The 16,556-nt window shown below is 35.9% G+C and overlaps 1 protein-coding gene and 1 long non-coding RNA gene across 3 annotated transcripts; one reads left to right on the plus strand and one right to left on the minus strand.

The window, feature by feature from the left end:
- Window positions 1-2,933: 2,933 nt before the first annotated feature.
- On the plus strand, window positions 2,934-4,043 carry LOC110939817. Of its 2 annotated transcripts, XR_004894083.1 has the most exons (5): window positions 2,934-3,104; window positions 3,188-3,346; window positions 3,426-3,576; window positions 3,641-3,735; window positions 3,823-4,043. It is a non-coding gene; the product is annotated as an uncharacterized LOC110939817 (long non-coding RNA). The 2 variants fall into 2 exon arrangements; XR_002592531.2 differs by having other exon boundaries at window positions 3,188-3,576.
- Window positions 4,044-6,434: 2,391 nt separating this feature from the next.
- Window positions 6,435-9,696, minus strand: LOC110942563. The gene is made up of 4 exons (XM_022184337.1): window positions 7,184-9,696; window positions 7,028-7,094; window positions 6,654-6,944; window positions 6,435-6,566 (listed from the first exon to the last, which is right to left on the minus strand). The coding sequence occupies exons 1-4, from the start codon at window positions 9,694-9,696 to the stop codon at window positions 6,435-6,437; spliced, it is 3,003 nt and encodes a 1,000-aa protein (XP_022040029.1).
- Between the last annotated feature and the right edge of the window lie 6,860 nt (window positions 9,697-16,556).

The raw sequence follows: 16,556 nt of genomic DNA on the forward strand, positions 1-16,556 counted from the left end.
ATTGATTTTTTGAGGGTGAAAATTGTTAATAGCACCAAAATACACCATAAAACTGATTTTTTGAGACTGAAAGTTAAAAATAGCACCAAAAACATATCTTTATTGGCGGTAACTCATCAAAATTAAAGTTCAATTTTTTTTAACAAGTCCCATTTCCCTCTCAAACCCTCTTCCCAATTCCCTCTCAAAGCATCAGAAGATGATAAGATAATATTTCCATCAACGATTCATCTGCTTCGACGCCAACATATCATATGTTACCGTCTCGCCATCACAAAATATCAGATTGCTGGTATTCTCCTAGTGTTGTTGAGGTAATTGCAGTTTTTGACCAAAACCTAAAACCTATTTCTACAGCCGCTAATTGCTTCTCTTTCTACACAAAACGCAACTAATCCTAAATATGCAGGTGGAGATGGACGGTTGTGATTAATCGGGTGTTGAGTTGGTTGGTGGTCCAGTGGTGGGTGGTGGCTGAAGTGGTAACAGGGGCGGCGGCTAAACGCTGTTGTGATTGTTGTTCCGGTTCGTCATTTCTCAATTTTACACAGGTATATTTTTGGTTTATGCAGACATATTTTCCAATTAACGTTTCCTCCATTGATAATTGTCCTAAGATGTTATAGATCTGTAGTGGATGAAAGGATTCCTTGATTATATTTTTACAAACTGGAGTTCAATCAGATTTGGATTCTGATCCGCAATGGTGATTTGTTGATATTAAATCTCATGATTATGAGTTGCACACCACTTGCTCGATGAATTGCTTCTATGAAAAGTTTTGTTCATTGGCTGCAATACACATGTGCTAGGCAGGCTATAAACTTAACGGGAAGGTATATTAGTATATATAGTATTAAGGTTGTTATATCAATGCATATATGATCCTAGCATGTAAAGTTTTTTAAGTTGAATTCTATCTTTGATGCACATATGCCAGGTTTTTCAATTTTCAGATGCCTTTTGTAGAGGATTAATATATATCTTTTTAAGTTGATTTCTATCTTTGATGCACATTAACCAATTATCAAGTAGGATACTGGTAAGATCCTTTTTTCTAGCCTAATAATGTTCTTTTTTTTTTATTAGAAATGCAACTTTGATTACTAAATAAGTAAATTTAGATATGTCAATGAATTACATTTTATTGACCACTGTTGTTATGTCACTGTATGAGCCTATAATGGCTGAAGGGAAGCAACATAATATTTTTGCAAAAGATATGCAAGTAAAATAAGGCCACTGTTGTTAAATGTAAAACAGAACCAGGGGCTTTTATATAGAGAATCTATCAACTTATTACGATCTTTATTTGCAAATAAGCATCTTTTGAGTGTTTGAATGATATAAAAGTTCCAAACTTTTATCTAATTTTGACCCGTGTGAAATATGTTGCAGTTGATTCATGTCAAAAGTAAAAGAAAAAGTTCAATTTTTGTGCCCGAAACAACCATTTACCAGTGCAGAAGCAGCAGTACAGGTCCATGCAGCAACTCAACAGGTCAGCGCTTCAGCTTCGCCACCAACGACACCCAATCCAAAGGCTAACTAAATCAAGCATCCTCATGTTGGGTCGGCAGGTACGTTACTAAAACCGATTATTTAGATAACTATGAATTCAAACCTGCTGATTGGGCAACCTCCTTAATGTCTCCTACAGTGGCGGACGCAGAAATTTTGTTCATGGGGGGCGAAAATTTTTAGGTGTGAGTTGTCTATGCTAAATCTTAAAAAAAAGGTTCAATCTGATTTGGGTCGGGTCGAGTCAGGTCAGGTCAGGTCAGGTCGAATCACATAAAAAAGGATAAAACTTAGTTAAATTTGAAATACATTATAAAAATAAGTCAATGGGTCGGATCACATAAAAAAAGAATAAAACTAAATCAAATTTCAAATACATTATAAAAACACATCAATTGATCTTAGAAATTCATAATAGAAATACAATATACATACAACTGCTTTTTATTGGTTATCAATTGCTAAAATCTATTATATACGATGATAAAACTAGAAAATTTTTAATCGTAAAGTCGTAATATTTTCTTTTTACACTCGCTAGTATCCTGCATTTACCTTTTTTACGAAGAATTTTGTCTTCTTATATTTCAAATTCTTATTTATTATTTTTATTACTAATTTAGTTGGTAATGGTAATTAACGGATCTCCTCAATATAGACATTTACTTTGAGTTTTTTTTTTAATCAAACATCACTTGAAAATATGTATCTATAACTAATAAAATATAAATAAATAATAAGTAATGATCCAGTGAAATGAAAAGAGTATTTCACGCATCTCTTTGACACTCACAAAGAAGCTACAGGCCTTTTTTTCTATTGAATGTGCAATTATAAAATAACCCTAAGACTTCTTTCTATTGAATGAGTTATTAGAGCATTCACATCCATTCCACTATATTTTCACCCTAAATTACACTAAAAAACACTACATTTTCTCTCTCCCTTTTAATTAAATAATATTTTTTATACCTTTATTATTACCTTTTCTCTCTCCTCCACTCACAACCACTTTCAAAATATATTAAAAAATTATAGGGGGTGAACAGTGTCCCCCCAAATATACAGATGAACAGTAACATTTTCTCTCTCCTCCACTCACAACCACTTTTTGTACTTTTTATATTTTAAAAACACCCCATACAGAATTTGATTCTTTGGATGTGAATGCTCTTACAAAACACCCCCTAGGCCCCTATCCCTAGTCATCTTCTCCAACTTTCAAAATTCTTCTGCAAGTTTCCAGTTTTCCGATTAGCACCAGTTTTCAATTTTTTTTCTTTGGTTAATTTCTCTTTGCTTATCTATTCGTTCTTTCATGTGGGCGGTAGCAAAATTTCATGAGGTGCTCTTGAGATTTTCATAGAAGTATAACACTAGTTACGTTTTATTCAAGGGGGGCGCCCGCCCACCCACCCTTACCTTTAGGTCCGCCCCTGGTCTCCTATGTACAAAATCAAGCCGAACGCCAAGAAGGCGCATGACGAATCAATAACCAGTAGGAAGCTTTTTGAATGACTGCAAATGTTAAACATGCTCTTGGAGGGTTGCCTTGATGCCACAATATTACATTGGTTTGCCATGTAAGTTGCTATTATTGTTATTATATGGTACCATAACATGTTTAGATAGAATTGAATTTACTAACTTTGTCACATTTTTTTAGGCATTTTTGAGTCGCCTAATTCTAGGTGTGCTTTTTTCAATCCACAAAAAATCACTGGATCACGGTGTAAAACACTTCTTGAAGACGTTAAAAAAACGTAAAAGAAATACGTGAGCTTCATTCTAAAAAAGTGTTCTATCTTATACCATACTTAGCCGGGTAATATAAATTCATCACCATACATACACATACGCATACAATGCATACTTAATATGTTCTATAATTTTTATTTTTGTAGTAAACATTGGTCGCTTATAGTTGTTTGCCCAGACTTCAAATTCGGCTATATTTTTTATTCTATAAATGAAGGGAAGACCCATAAAAATTACATGCTCGTCAAGATCATTGAAGAAGTTTTTAAGATTAATTTTAAGTGGCACATAGCACAGGTATGTGAATACTTTATTTGTTTAAGATAGTCTATCAAAGTAATTCATTGTGAATATTATGCAGTGCAAACAACAGAAAGACAATTGGGAATGTGGGTTATGGTAATCAAACATATGAAAGAGTTTATCGACTCTATACAACATGATTTGGTTAACCGAGTGAGTTTTCGTAAATATTCATAAACTTTGTTTATTGCATTAAATTATATATATTTGAAATCTAACTTTTGTATTTATTTGTTTTAGCTTTGGAATGAAGAAGGATATTTTGAAGAATCTCAAATTGAGAATTTAGTTGTAGATTTAATGTCGGGATTTATTAAAAAGATGTTTTGCTCTTGTAAGCATTAGTTTGTATTTCATACTTTTGTAATTCCATATACTTGAACGGATTGTTGGGTTGTTTAATACTAGTTAACTTTTGTCGTGAGCATGTGCATTTGTGTGTAATTGGAATTATATTAGGAAATATTACTAAAAATTCTGGAATTTTGCAAAAAATTTAAAAAAATATATTTTTTCTTGTCTTATTTTTTGGTGCTATGGAGATTTGTTTTTTGGTGTTATGTAGATTTGTTATTATTTGACACGTGTTAGTTCTATATTAATTTTTTGGTGGTGTGTTTGAAGATTTAATGGGGCTGGGACTTGTGTTCATCATTGATTTTTTGGTGGTGTGTTTTGAGATTTAATGGTGCTGTTATTGAACACCACCAATAAATTCCATTATTTGGTGGTATATTTATTGGTGCTCTATGGTACAACATAAAATAAAGCATAAAATAGAGCACCAAAAAAGCTATTTTGTACTAGTGGAAAGCTGTTGTAAACGTGATAAAAGACTTATTTCATGTGGGATACTTCCATAAAACTGGTTGTGATCTAAGATGATGTACCTGAGGAAACTGAGGTTTAATTCCAACAAAAGGAGATAAAAAACCCTCTAAACCTTTGTCTGACAGATTCAAGCTTGTGACTCTTTGGTGTCGGCGACCGCACGTTACTCCGGGCCACATGCAAAAAGGAAGAGAATCATTCCACGATCTGAAAACACCGTGAGGGTCGTCTGTGATCCTGGATTTGATTTTCAGTAATGCAACATGATCTGTATGAAGATTTAAACCAGACCCAGCAACATGTATTTGTATAAGAGTAGCAAGAAGCAAGACGGCTTTTAAGAAGAATGAGGAGCACATAATTATCAGTGTTGCAGATTTGTAGAGCGAGCTTGAATCCAAGATTAAGAATGATAGAAACTACTGTTAGATAACAAAATCACATTTTCAATTTTAACAAATATTATTCTTTTATATTTACATAATTGCCCAAAAATATCAAACGATTTCTACCAATGGGGTGGTGGTCCATTAATAACACTTGGGTTTGGAAGAGAGATGTTTTGGGTTCAAGTCCTACACACAACATGGATTAAAAGGAATTCCGTTCAAAAAAATCTATTATAGTGGCCTTTGATTCTAAAGTCCAAGTCTACCCACGTAACCCAGATTTCAACAAGACATAATTAAATGCGTGACATGATTAAATGAATGAGAGGTTCATTTTGATTCTAAATTCCAAGTGTTCCCACGTAACCCAACTCAACAAGATATGATTAACTGCGTGAGAGGTTCGTAAGACTTAATGGGTCCAAATTCCAGACAGGGTTAGGATCGTGTGAGAATCACTAGACTAAGTGAGAAACTTGAGAAACATTCTGGACCACACATTTTCCTCAAGCTTTTCGTAATATACACATATGTATAGTTTAAAATTGACTATATACATATGTGTATACTTCAAGATTGGACAATATACATATATGTATATAGTCAATTTTAAACTATACACATGTGTTTATTACGAAAAGCTTTAGGAAATGTCTAGTCTAGAATGTTTCTCAAGTTTCTCCAATAGGGTGGACTTCTCTTGGGATCCCTACCCATTCCGGACATCCATGGTTTTTCTTTAGTTATAACTAAATTATACTTATTATATTATTTGATGCATTTATATTTGTTATAGATAATTATTAATTAAATTTGAATTTATACATTTATCTCTAACTATATTAATATTATATTATATTATATTATATTTTGTGTATAAAAATTAATATGTAATACTATTATTAAAAGGGAGGAGGCACCAGAGAGTGAAACGTGTACAAAAAGATTTTTGTTTATTAGTATAGGAAGACTAGCTTACAACCCCGTGTACTACACCGGTTAAATGACGAAAAAATATAAATTATAAACTTGTATATAATCCTTATTAATGAAATGACTTATTTTGATAAAATAGTAAAACAAAAGAACAGTTATATTTTCGCTATTCAAAATAATTTTCTAAGTTTTCACTTCTCTTTTGAGATACTACAATCACTACAAGAAAGTTGATTAATAGCGGCGACAAAAGTCGCCGCTAATAGTCCAATTTATCGCCGCTAAAAGTAATAGCGGCGACAAATCGCCGCTACTGAGTCGCCGCTAAATCTTGGACGCTAAAGGGCTCTCTGTCGTCGCTAATGACCCTGTCGCCGCTAATGATCTTGACTTTTAGCGGCGACATATATCGTCGCTAAAACGTGTCTTCGCTAATGATTTTGACTCAATAGCAGCGACATAAGTCGCCGCTAAAAGTCAATTTTTTTTTTTTTGGTTTTTGCTGCATTTGCAGCGTTTCCCGTTATGAACAAACCTGCCGATTTCTAATTTTACGCAACACAAACGGACTAAATAAACATAATGCTTTAGGTACTAAAATCGCATAAAACATTTCCATACAATAAACATCCTAAAAAATCGCAAAAATAACATCCTAAAAAAAAATATCCGTACAAAATAACCGGAAGAAAGGATTCAAGTTAGGTCGTCATCGTCATACTCATCGTCATACTCATCGTCGGGTGCGACTTGCTTTCCCCTCGCCGCAAGAAAGGATTCAAGTTGGTTTATGAACGCCGGACTTTGGAACAAAGTCGAAACGTATTCCTACATTAACACATATCAAACCCAATATTATTAGCAAAAACATATAGTTGGTTTACTATATTTTTGAAGTCAAATTGTATACTTTACACCCCTTCGAGTATCAAACCACTTGCACCGGAATAGGACAGTAGAATAACCATTTGTATAATTCAACTTAATAATTTCTTCTAATTGGCCATAAAATTTCACACCGTTCTCTCCGACCACTTCTACCCCAGAGTTTTGCGTTGCGCGTTTTGCATCACGTTCAAGTGTCATAAACCTAACACCGTTGACTATGCAACCAGCGTAAGTTTCAGCATTTATTTTCGCACCAATTGAAAGGGCATACAACTCTGGGTGGAATTCTGGAGAATTTTGTGTTTTCATCGAATGGACCTAACAAATATAGAGTAAGAATGCTTGTTATATATGTATTACCTATCCGATGTAGAGTAATGCGTGTTATATATGTTTTATACCTTATTAAGAAACCACTCCGGAAATTTCGTTTTAAGATCATCTTGGGGATGTGTAGATATGAACTCACTACATTAATGACAAATATAAGCAACTAAGAAAGAGAAAATAGTAATTAACATAAACATATTGCGAAAAGTAAAGATAGGAACACTCACTTCATGTACTCCCTGACTTCTGCGCAGTTATCGAGAACAAACCATTCCATCTTACTTTTTTCAGTGGTTGAAAGATATTTGCTCTTCGTTGCGCTTGTCGGACGACATTTAGACTCAAACACCCAAAACTTACATTTTTCAACAACAACATCCTCGTTTCTATCTGGGCGATTGAACTTAGTCTGAACATCTTGAAGATACATTGAACAAAATGTTAGAGCTTCTTCAAGCACATAACCTTCAGCTATACAACCTTCCGGCCTTGTCGGGTTTCTGACATACTTTTTTAGCTTTTTCATGTACCTTTCAAATGGATACATCCATCTGAAAGCTACTGGACCTCCCGCAATCGCTTCATCAGGTAAATGCACAAGTAAATGAACCATAATGTCAAAAAATGCCGGAGGATAGATTATCTCTAACTTGCATAGGATGGTAAGAATGTCATCCTTTGCTTTCCTCATATCTTCAACCAATAGTGTTCTGGAACAAAGTTGCTTAAAAAACATACAAAGGTCTACCATTGGTGTAGATGTATCTTTTGTCAAAAGCCCTCTAACCCCAATCGGTATCAAACGTTGCATGAGAATATGACAGTCATGAGATTTCAACCCAGTAATGTTAGAATTGTTATCTGTCACCCTCTTGCTGATATTAGATCCAAACCCATCTGGGAGTTTAACATTTTTTATAAATTCACAGAAAAGCTTTCGATCATCGGACTTGAATGAGTACTTTGGGTGGGGGCTTAAGAACTTGCTACCCGATTGTTTCAACCACTGTGTCGGCCGGATATTTAGTTTTTGCAAGTCGTTTCGTGCGTTTGGTGTGTCTTTGGTCTTCTCATTCATTAAGAGAGTACCAAGCAAGCTGTCACACACATTTTTCTCGATATGCATTACATCTAAGTTGTGCTTCAGCTGCAAAAAAGACCAATACTCAAGTTCGAAAAATATGCTTCGTTTGGTCCAGTTCAGCTCGAAATCTGCTCGGCTTATCCTCCCACCTCCAAAAGATGGATGCTTTCCTGGTAGACGATGAAGTAGACGACCGTGTTGAGCTTCTATGTCAGCAGGACTAAACTGTCTCGGAGGACCTCGTGTCTCGGGTCTCCCGTTAAAGTCGAGACTTGTTCTCCATGGATGGTTGGCATCTAAGAACCGGCGATGACCAACATACACACATTTACCAGTTACACGCATTGAAGGAGTGTCTTCGTTGCAAGTCGGGCATGCCATGTAGCCCTGTCCGCTCCAACCTGATAGACTACTACGGGCTGGAAAGTCGTTTATGGTCCATAACAACGCCGCCTTCATTGTGAAGAATTCGTTTGTTGTTGCGTCTTTAGTACGTACACCTGAGTGCCACAAATGTTTAAGTTCATCCACTAACGGTCTAAGGTAAATATCCATGTCCTTCCCAGGTGATTTAGGGCCAGGAATCAACAAAGTCAACATGAATGTGGACTCCCGCATGCATAGCCATGGAGGCAAATTGTATGTGGTGAGTATAACCGGCCATGTGCTATGAGTCGAGGGTCCGTTACCGTTAAACGGATTAAAACCGTCAGCTGCAAGCCCCAAGCGAACATTTCGTGGCTCCATCGCGAAGTTTGGGAACTTCCTATCAAAGTCTTGCCATGAAGATCCATCAACTGGATGCCGCATGGTCCCATCTTCTGAACGTCCCGTACTATGCCATATCATATCTTTTGCCGTGTGTCTTGAACAATACAAACGACGAAGTCTAGGCGTCAAAGGAAAGTATCGTAACACCTTGCGAGCTACCTTCGTGCCTTTTGTGTCCTTATCGACCCAACGACAAACGGGACAATTTTGCAATGACTCGTGTTCTTTCCAGAAGAGAGCACAATCATTTACGCACGCGTCTATCATCTCATAATCCAAACCAATCTTCTTAAATTTCTTCTTAACTACATAATGCGTAGGGGGAATCTTGTTGCCTACTGGCATTGATTCTTGCAAAATCTTTAGTAGACCATCAAATGAAGTATTAGTCCAATGGGACGTCTCCTTTAGATTCATAAGCTTTGCTAAGAAGTCAAGTGAAGAAAACTTGGTACAACCAGGATATAATTCAGATTCAACATCCTTTATTATGTCTTCAAAATCGTCATCAACACCGTTAGATTCTCCACCCGACATCTCCAGGTTACGATCTGTATCTTCTTCCATACGCTCCCCCCTAATGTCTTCAATAACGTTTTCCATACCCTCTTGTGGCACAACATTATCTACTTCTACAACTGCAGGCCGAGATTTTTCGCCATGATAGTCCCACTTTATGTAGTCTTTCCAAAAAACCATACGCCCCAAATGGAGTTTCATTTTTGTGATGGTTGTTAAGCCGGAACATTTACATTTGGAACATGGACATCTAACTTCATTATGGTTGGGGAGCACTCTTTCGCACATCGCGATAAAAGACTTGAGTCCTTGCTGGTAGTGAGCTGATTGAAGTGGGGAATCAATCCAGCTTTTATCGATAGGCATTATGCAACTGAAAGATAATTTAATTTAGGGTTTGCAAGACAAGGGTAGGCTGCTAAACCCACTTTTTGAACACTTTATCTCATATATGAATGTGTATTACATGGTTGTTTGTTTAAGAAAAATTCGGCAGCATTTCCTCTTAGCTCCCAAGTATATATGTAAGAATATATATACCCGAGGAGCAAAGAGAAAATGATAACCGAATCCTTCTTAAACAAACAATCATGTAATACACATTCACATCCTAAATGAGATAAAGTATTCAAAAAGCAGTCCCAAATTAAACGGGGACAACCTGAAATTAATTTCTAAATCAATTTCAGGCGGGTATTTCTAAGCTCATTATGGTTTAGGTAAGAATTTTCGAAAAGAATAGAGCAAATATCATGCGGGTCAATGGGTAAAAGCTAGTTCATCATTACTTGACATGAAATTTTGCTACTTGTAAACAGAATGTGTAGAGTTGTGTGTCACTTGTATGTTTTCGCCCCTTAAATTCTAATTATCAACCCCATGTACCTTTCAAAACATTTAATAATCTTATACACACATTTGCATGCACATAACTAGAGAAAGTCTAGTTATATGGGAAGTGAAACTTATTTATTTAATAAAAAACCATAGGACAAATAATATGGTCGAAAAAAGGTAAACAAATTGGACCAATAGCGGCGGCATATTGGATGTCGCCGCTATTAACGTCGCCACTGTTGATCGTTATTCTTGTAGTGACTCTTTTTTTACATATTTTCTAAAAAAATGCCCAAATTATGAAGGATGTCGCGGCCAAGAAATGATTAAAATGCCCAAATTTTGATTAAAATGCCCAAATTTTGATTAAAATGCCGCTATTAACGTCGCCACTGTTGATCGTTATTCTTGGGATGTTTGCATATACAACGAACGAACGTTTGATGATGTGAAACGGTATGAAGTTAGAACGTAAGAATGTGGGTATAAGATGATCCACCTTAACTATGATGTTTATATACATATTTCACTAAATGATAATTTTCAAAGCTATCAAGAATCATCGTTTAAGATGTATGTAATTACATATACGTAGAGGGTATGTTATGTTATATTATAATATAATACAAAATGCTACATTTATGGCTTCAATCAATCAATTTTCTTTCAGTGATGATAATTAATTACTTTCGGAATCGAAGTGCACGTCCTTGCATAAACAAAAGACCAAACTTTTAAGAAAAGCCAACAAAAATGTAGACATAGTCTTAGTTTTGTTGGCCCGTTTATATTTCTTTTTGTGTTTGTTTTTTTCGTTTGTCGTTTTTATAAAGTGCTAGTTTTTGTTTACTACCTATATTTATTTTTTAATGTTTCAGTTTTTGTTAAAGTTTTTACATAAAGTCAACAAAAAACTTTAACACATTTGGAAAGTCAACATATCTTTCCAAGTTTCATAAAAGACACCAAAAAGGTGTTGTCTCCATGCGATAGATATGAAAGCAGATCTTGTTCATATTATCTTACATCTTCAATGTTCAAATATTGACTATCCATCTTTATTAAAGCACATAAACTGGCATATATAACTTGGCATATATCCATCTTTATTAAAGCACAAAAAACCAAATGGTGGCTTCTAGATCTTGGCTAATTGGCTTCTATACACAGATTCAACCCAAACAACAAACCCAAACAGATTTAAAACAAAAAAAAAACCATGTATACACAGATTTAACATCCCCAAACAGATTTAACCCAAACAACAAACCCAAACAGATTTAAAACAAAAAAAAAATCATGTATACACAGATTTAACATCCCCAAACAGATTTAACCCAAACAACTTACCTTATTTTGCACGAGGAGAAGGGGTGGTGACGGTGGTGGCCGTGGAGACAAGGTGATGCCGGTGGAGACGAGGTGGTGCCGGTGGAGAACCTACATTCACCAAGAACAAAGAAATTACAACCTATATAACAAAATAAACAAAGAATTCAACAAGAAACTAACCGATTTCAAGTGGAAAAGAAGAGATTCGCCGAAGTGGAGAGGAACCGGATGGAAGCAGAACCGATTTGGGGGAAAGTAGGTGGAGGGAAGAAGATAAATGGCGCTGAACTGATTATATTCGTCGGACCAATAGCGGCGACAATATGTCGCCGCTATTGATTAAAATTCATCGCCGCTATTAACAAGGGAACACCCCAACCGTTGGATGATCACAACAATCGTGTGGCTAGGGTTAAAGATGGGACCGGGTGCGGATTGGACCAATAGCGGCGACACATGTCGCCGCTATTGCTTGATGCTCATCGCCGCTATTAACAACGGAACGCCCCAGCCGTTGGATGATCACAACAATCGTGTGGCCAGGGTTAAAGATGGGACACCGGGTGCGGATTGGACCAATAGCGGCGACATGTTGGAGGTCGCCGCTATTGAGGTCGCCGCTATTACTCGTATTTCTTGTAGTGAATCCATTTTATTATGTCATAAAAGAACTAACACTAAAAAATATAAAAATAATGATCATAAAATTGTAAGTGTTTTTAAAAATAATTATGAGTTGTGAGGTTATGGTAAATGAATTGTAGTTAAATTCTACCATGTATATTAATGATATAATAAATACTTTGATATAAATACTATTTTTAGATATAGGGATCATGAGACAAGATACTAATATCATCATTATATAGAAAATATTACATATTAAAAAAATCATACTAAAAATAAAGTATACGTTTAAAAAACTAGGACTAAAGTTTTTTAAACTATAAATTTGAGCGTTTACAACAACTTTTTTAATTAGTAGTTGGCATTTAAATATTCAAATAAAATTTTTATAATATTATATAATGTCTTTATTTAGCATGAAGATAATGTCTTTAGTTGCATAATATGATTGAAATTAGGTTTAATATTTAAAACTCGATGTTATTAGGAAGTTGGACCATTTTTTAAGATGAAAACATATTGATAGTAACATAAATTTAAAATTGGAAGAAAATATTGAACACGTGTATTACACGGCTTAAGTAAATATAATTTATATATACTTAATAGAAAAAAAAATATGTCTTTTAAAAACCATTTAGTGTTCGCTTTAAAGATAATTTGGTACTTTATTTAGATAATCCGCTTGTAATTTTAGTCTTCTAAGTTATATACTATAAGTATTTGTACATATGATTTGATACTTTATTAGTAATTATTGTTTATATCCAAATAATATATTTTATCTTAACAAATATATATGGTTAGGGTTAAATGAAAATTTCGACAAGTTGTGAGAACTTAGAGAACTTGGCCTTACAAAAGGTTTTTTGAATTTTTTTTACATGGGGTGTGAATGAGCGGTATTAGTATAGGAAGATTAACCATGTTATTTGGTGTATAGTCTATTTAAAAAAAAACTACAGGGGGTGTGTGTCACACCCTCAAATTATCACTTAGGGAGTGTCCCTGTTAGGCGTGTGACCACTAGTAATGAGCCACCAATTACATTGAATCCATAAGTTTAAAATAAAGTTTCATCATTTCATAGTAATAAAATCCAAACATAAGTAATTCAAAAACCATCAAGTTCAGCGGAAGCGTTATCGTAACATAATGTAAATACTTTCCAAACATCCATAGTAAATAAATGTTTGATAAATAAACCCATCAATGCAACCATGACCACTCACGCCCTCCAGCCAGCAAGTTCCTGTTCCCACGTACCTAACGACCTGCGAGCATGTAACAAGTGTATCAGACAAAGCTGGTGAGTTCACAGTTTTAGAAAACGTTTGTTGCCAGTTGTATGTAAAATAGTTCATTAACGAATGCAAGTAATATTGTTAATATCTCATTTCCAAACACGGACGGCTCACGGACTGCCCTTCCCACGTACTCCTATCTAGTACTGGGCCAGACTGGGTCATTAGTTCACCTCCGTCCTCTACAGGCACGGGGTGAGGGTGCCAAACCTAAGTAGCGCTACTAACTAATACCCGATGAGGGACTTACAAAAGATGATAGGTGAGAATATTAACCAATATACCCGTTTTTACCCAAAGACTTATCCCCCCCATGGGATACCCACTGACTGTCCCCAACCACTGGGACGCATGCTCGAATGTAGTGAACTCACCTTGGTTTGCTCGGTATTTAACAGTTACAGTACTCGTTCCAAGTTGGTCAACCAAACCCTACCGTGGTTACCAAAGACAGTTAGTTTAGTATTCGTACGCATCACATATTCTACATACACGCCACTTAAGTAACATACAAGTGCAACACTTATCCTTATGCATTGTAATCGTTAATCACGCAAAACACTGATTCATGGCATTTATCATAAAGTCACATCGCAGGCGTATGGAATTCAGGTGCAAGTACATTAGGTAACAATATACTCATTTTAGAATGCTGATCGCAACCTATATCATGGCAGTCAACACATACTTACATATTCGAGATCCAACAGTGTATTCGTTCAAAGTGTGTGGTCCTATCTAAGGCCCGTTAGGAGTGTGTGTGACTAAACAAAAGTGTACGATTATGAGGGGAGTGTACGGTCCATCCGGCTTGTGCAATTCTAATCAATGTCGGCCCATTAGTTTGGGGTGTAGCCCATGAAGTGTACGAGGGGACCCGGGTTGTGTGACCGGCTCTTATCTTGTGCGATTCATACATGTTCTCGGCCCAATAAGGTTACGCAACTGGGCTGTGGGTGTGCGAGTTGCGCTTGTGCGACTGACCGAGCCCACTATTTCCGTGTTTTCCGTAAGTGTAACCCCCAACAGTTTCAATCAGTTATTTAATGTAAATCCCTAAACCTCCTCTAACAGTTTAATCACCAAACTCGTTTTACCAATCAGGTTACTTGTCATACTTGTACCCATCATCATACAAATCCTAGCTTTCCCACCACTACACAACAATAGCAGCAATAGCCATATATTTACTCATGACCATTATCACAGTTACAAAATTCACAACCTCTCATAATATTCACATGGCACCCTAATCATGCTTATTACCTAGTTTTTTTATCACAAACAATCATTCGGCTCATATGACATATAGGCACATAATTCAACCTCAACAACAAGACATCATCACAATAATTGACTTTCATGACTTTAATATCTTTGATTAATCTAACAATGCACATGGCCGCCAATTTCCTTGTTCAAGAATTCATACCATTCTATTGGACCAATTATACCACTAACTTTATTAATTTCATAATGCCTCAGTTTGTTTTCCACTTCACCTTCTAAATCATAACTTGAAGCCTAGCACCTAAACAATTCACCACCTAACATATCTGAATTCATTACACATATTTATTTACCAATTTGTTATTTCGTTGCTTTACCACTCACTATTAGCCAATCACTGAATAAGAACCAACCCCCACAACCAACCCCTCGATTACAACACATTCGTTACCTTCATCACCGGTCATTAAGCCGCAATCATATGATCAATTTCCAACATGAACTCTATTTCATATATTCATCAAATCATCATGAAGCACTAATCATTAACATCATATCGACCGGTTGATTGATTACATATCATCATACAAAATGACACAACATCACACAAACCATACACATCATCGATTTACTATCATCTGTGTTGTTTTCATCACATATCCTATCCAACCTGCTTTCCATGAACTTTCAAATTTATTATAATCTAATAAGCCTTGCACATAATCAAACATATCATGGTTAAAAATAACAGTTTACGTAATCATAACTAGTCATCATGGATCTTGTTATCACACATACCCATCGAACACGTATTCATCCTATACAATCACAATTAACACATATCTTCATGACATAAATCAAACAAGGTAAATATACTAACCAGATCATTAGATGCAGATTATGAGATGCAAGATAGGTGCTAGAATCTAAGAGGAAGCCTCGAGAGAAAAGGGTCTGACGTCGAAGGTTAGGGTTTGCTAAGAAGATGTGCCGTATGATTATAAGGTTAACAGATCGTTGGGCCGGATCCACCTGGGCCTGAAGTCCATATGACGAAACACATCAGTTTCGTGGGGGAAATGATGGCAAAACGCCATGTTGTTTCGTCGGCCAGGGCTTGTGACGAAACATTCGCTTCGTCGAGTGGTGTCATGCAAGCTCCTAAGTTAATTGACAAGTTATGATATTTAAACAATTCGATCCAGCTCATGCATAAGCAACAAACAATAAACAGTAGTTAATCAATCAGTAAGACGGTTTATCACAGTACATCATCACAGTACACCATCTAGAAACGTGTCGGGGAAAGGCCTTGGAAAGTCGGGTTGTCACATCATCCCCAACTTGAAAGAAATTTCGTCCCGAAATTTGATAAGCAATACAGAGAAGTGAAACGATAAAACTCAAATTAAACTATATGCAACACCACACAGACAATAATCAAGCGTTACACACAATCACCAATCGTCCAGATAACTACACAGACACTACGTAAACCAAATTGTAGAAACAGAATCGTGAAATCAGTCGGGTGTCACATCATCCCCAACTTGAAAGGAATTTCGTCCCGAAATTCGCCAGTGATAACAAAAGTTGGTTCGACCCCTTGAACAATTGAGGATGTTAAAGTGTTGACAGATCCTTACGTCCCTATGTGAACTCCAGTCTACGCATTAAGGTTTAACAAGCCCTCACGATTGTCATACGTCTAACGAACCTTGACTTCTTAGTCCATGTTTTTGATAGATTCCATGATAAATACAACTAATCCGATGATTTCAGGTTCCGGTAAGGGTATCACAAGGGTTTCATCGGACAAACACAGCCTTATATCTAGGACATATATACCATTACGATAGTTATCCCATTTCATCGATTAGCCCGAGTTTGTGAGCC

This window comes from Helianthus annuus, chromosome 5 (genome assembly GCF_002127325.2).
Source record: "Helianthus annuus cultivar XRQ/B chromosome 5, HanXRQr2.0-SUNRISE, whole genome shotgun sequence".
Lineage (NCBI taxonomy): Eukaryota > Viridiplantae > Streptophyta > Magnoliopsida > Asterales > Asteraceae > Helianthus > Helianthus annuus.

What these genes read in the sequence shown, in the direction of transcription:
- LOC110942563 (XM_022184337.1), bottom strand. Translation starts at nt 9,696, where the DNA reads ATGCCTATCGATAAAAGCTGGATTGATTCCCCACTTCAATCAGCTCAC. An exon ending in GAAGTCAGGGAGTACATGAA is followed by an intron (nt 7,095 to 7,183) that starts GTGAGTGTTCCT and finishes TCATTAATGTAG; the next exon opens with TGAGTTCATATCTACACATC. An exon ending in CGGAGTGGTTTCTTAATAAG is followed by an intron (nt 6,945 to 7,027) that starts GTATAAAACATA and finishes TATATTTGTTAG; the next exon opens with GTCCATTCGATGAAAACACA.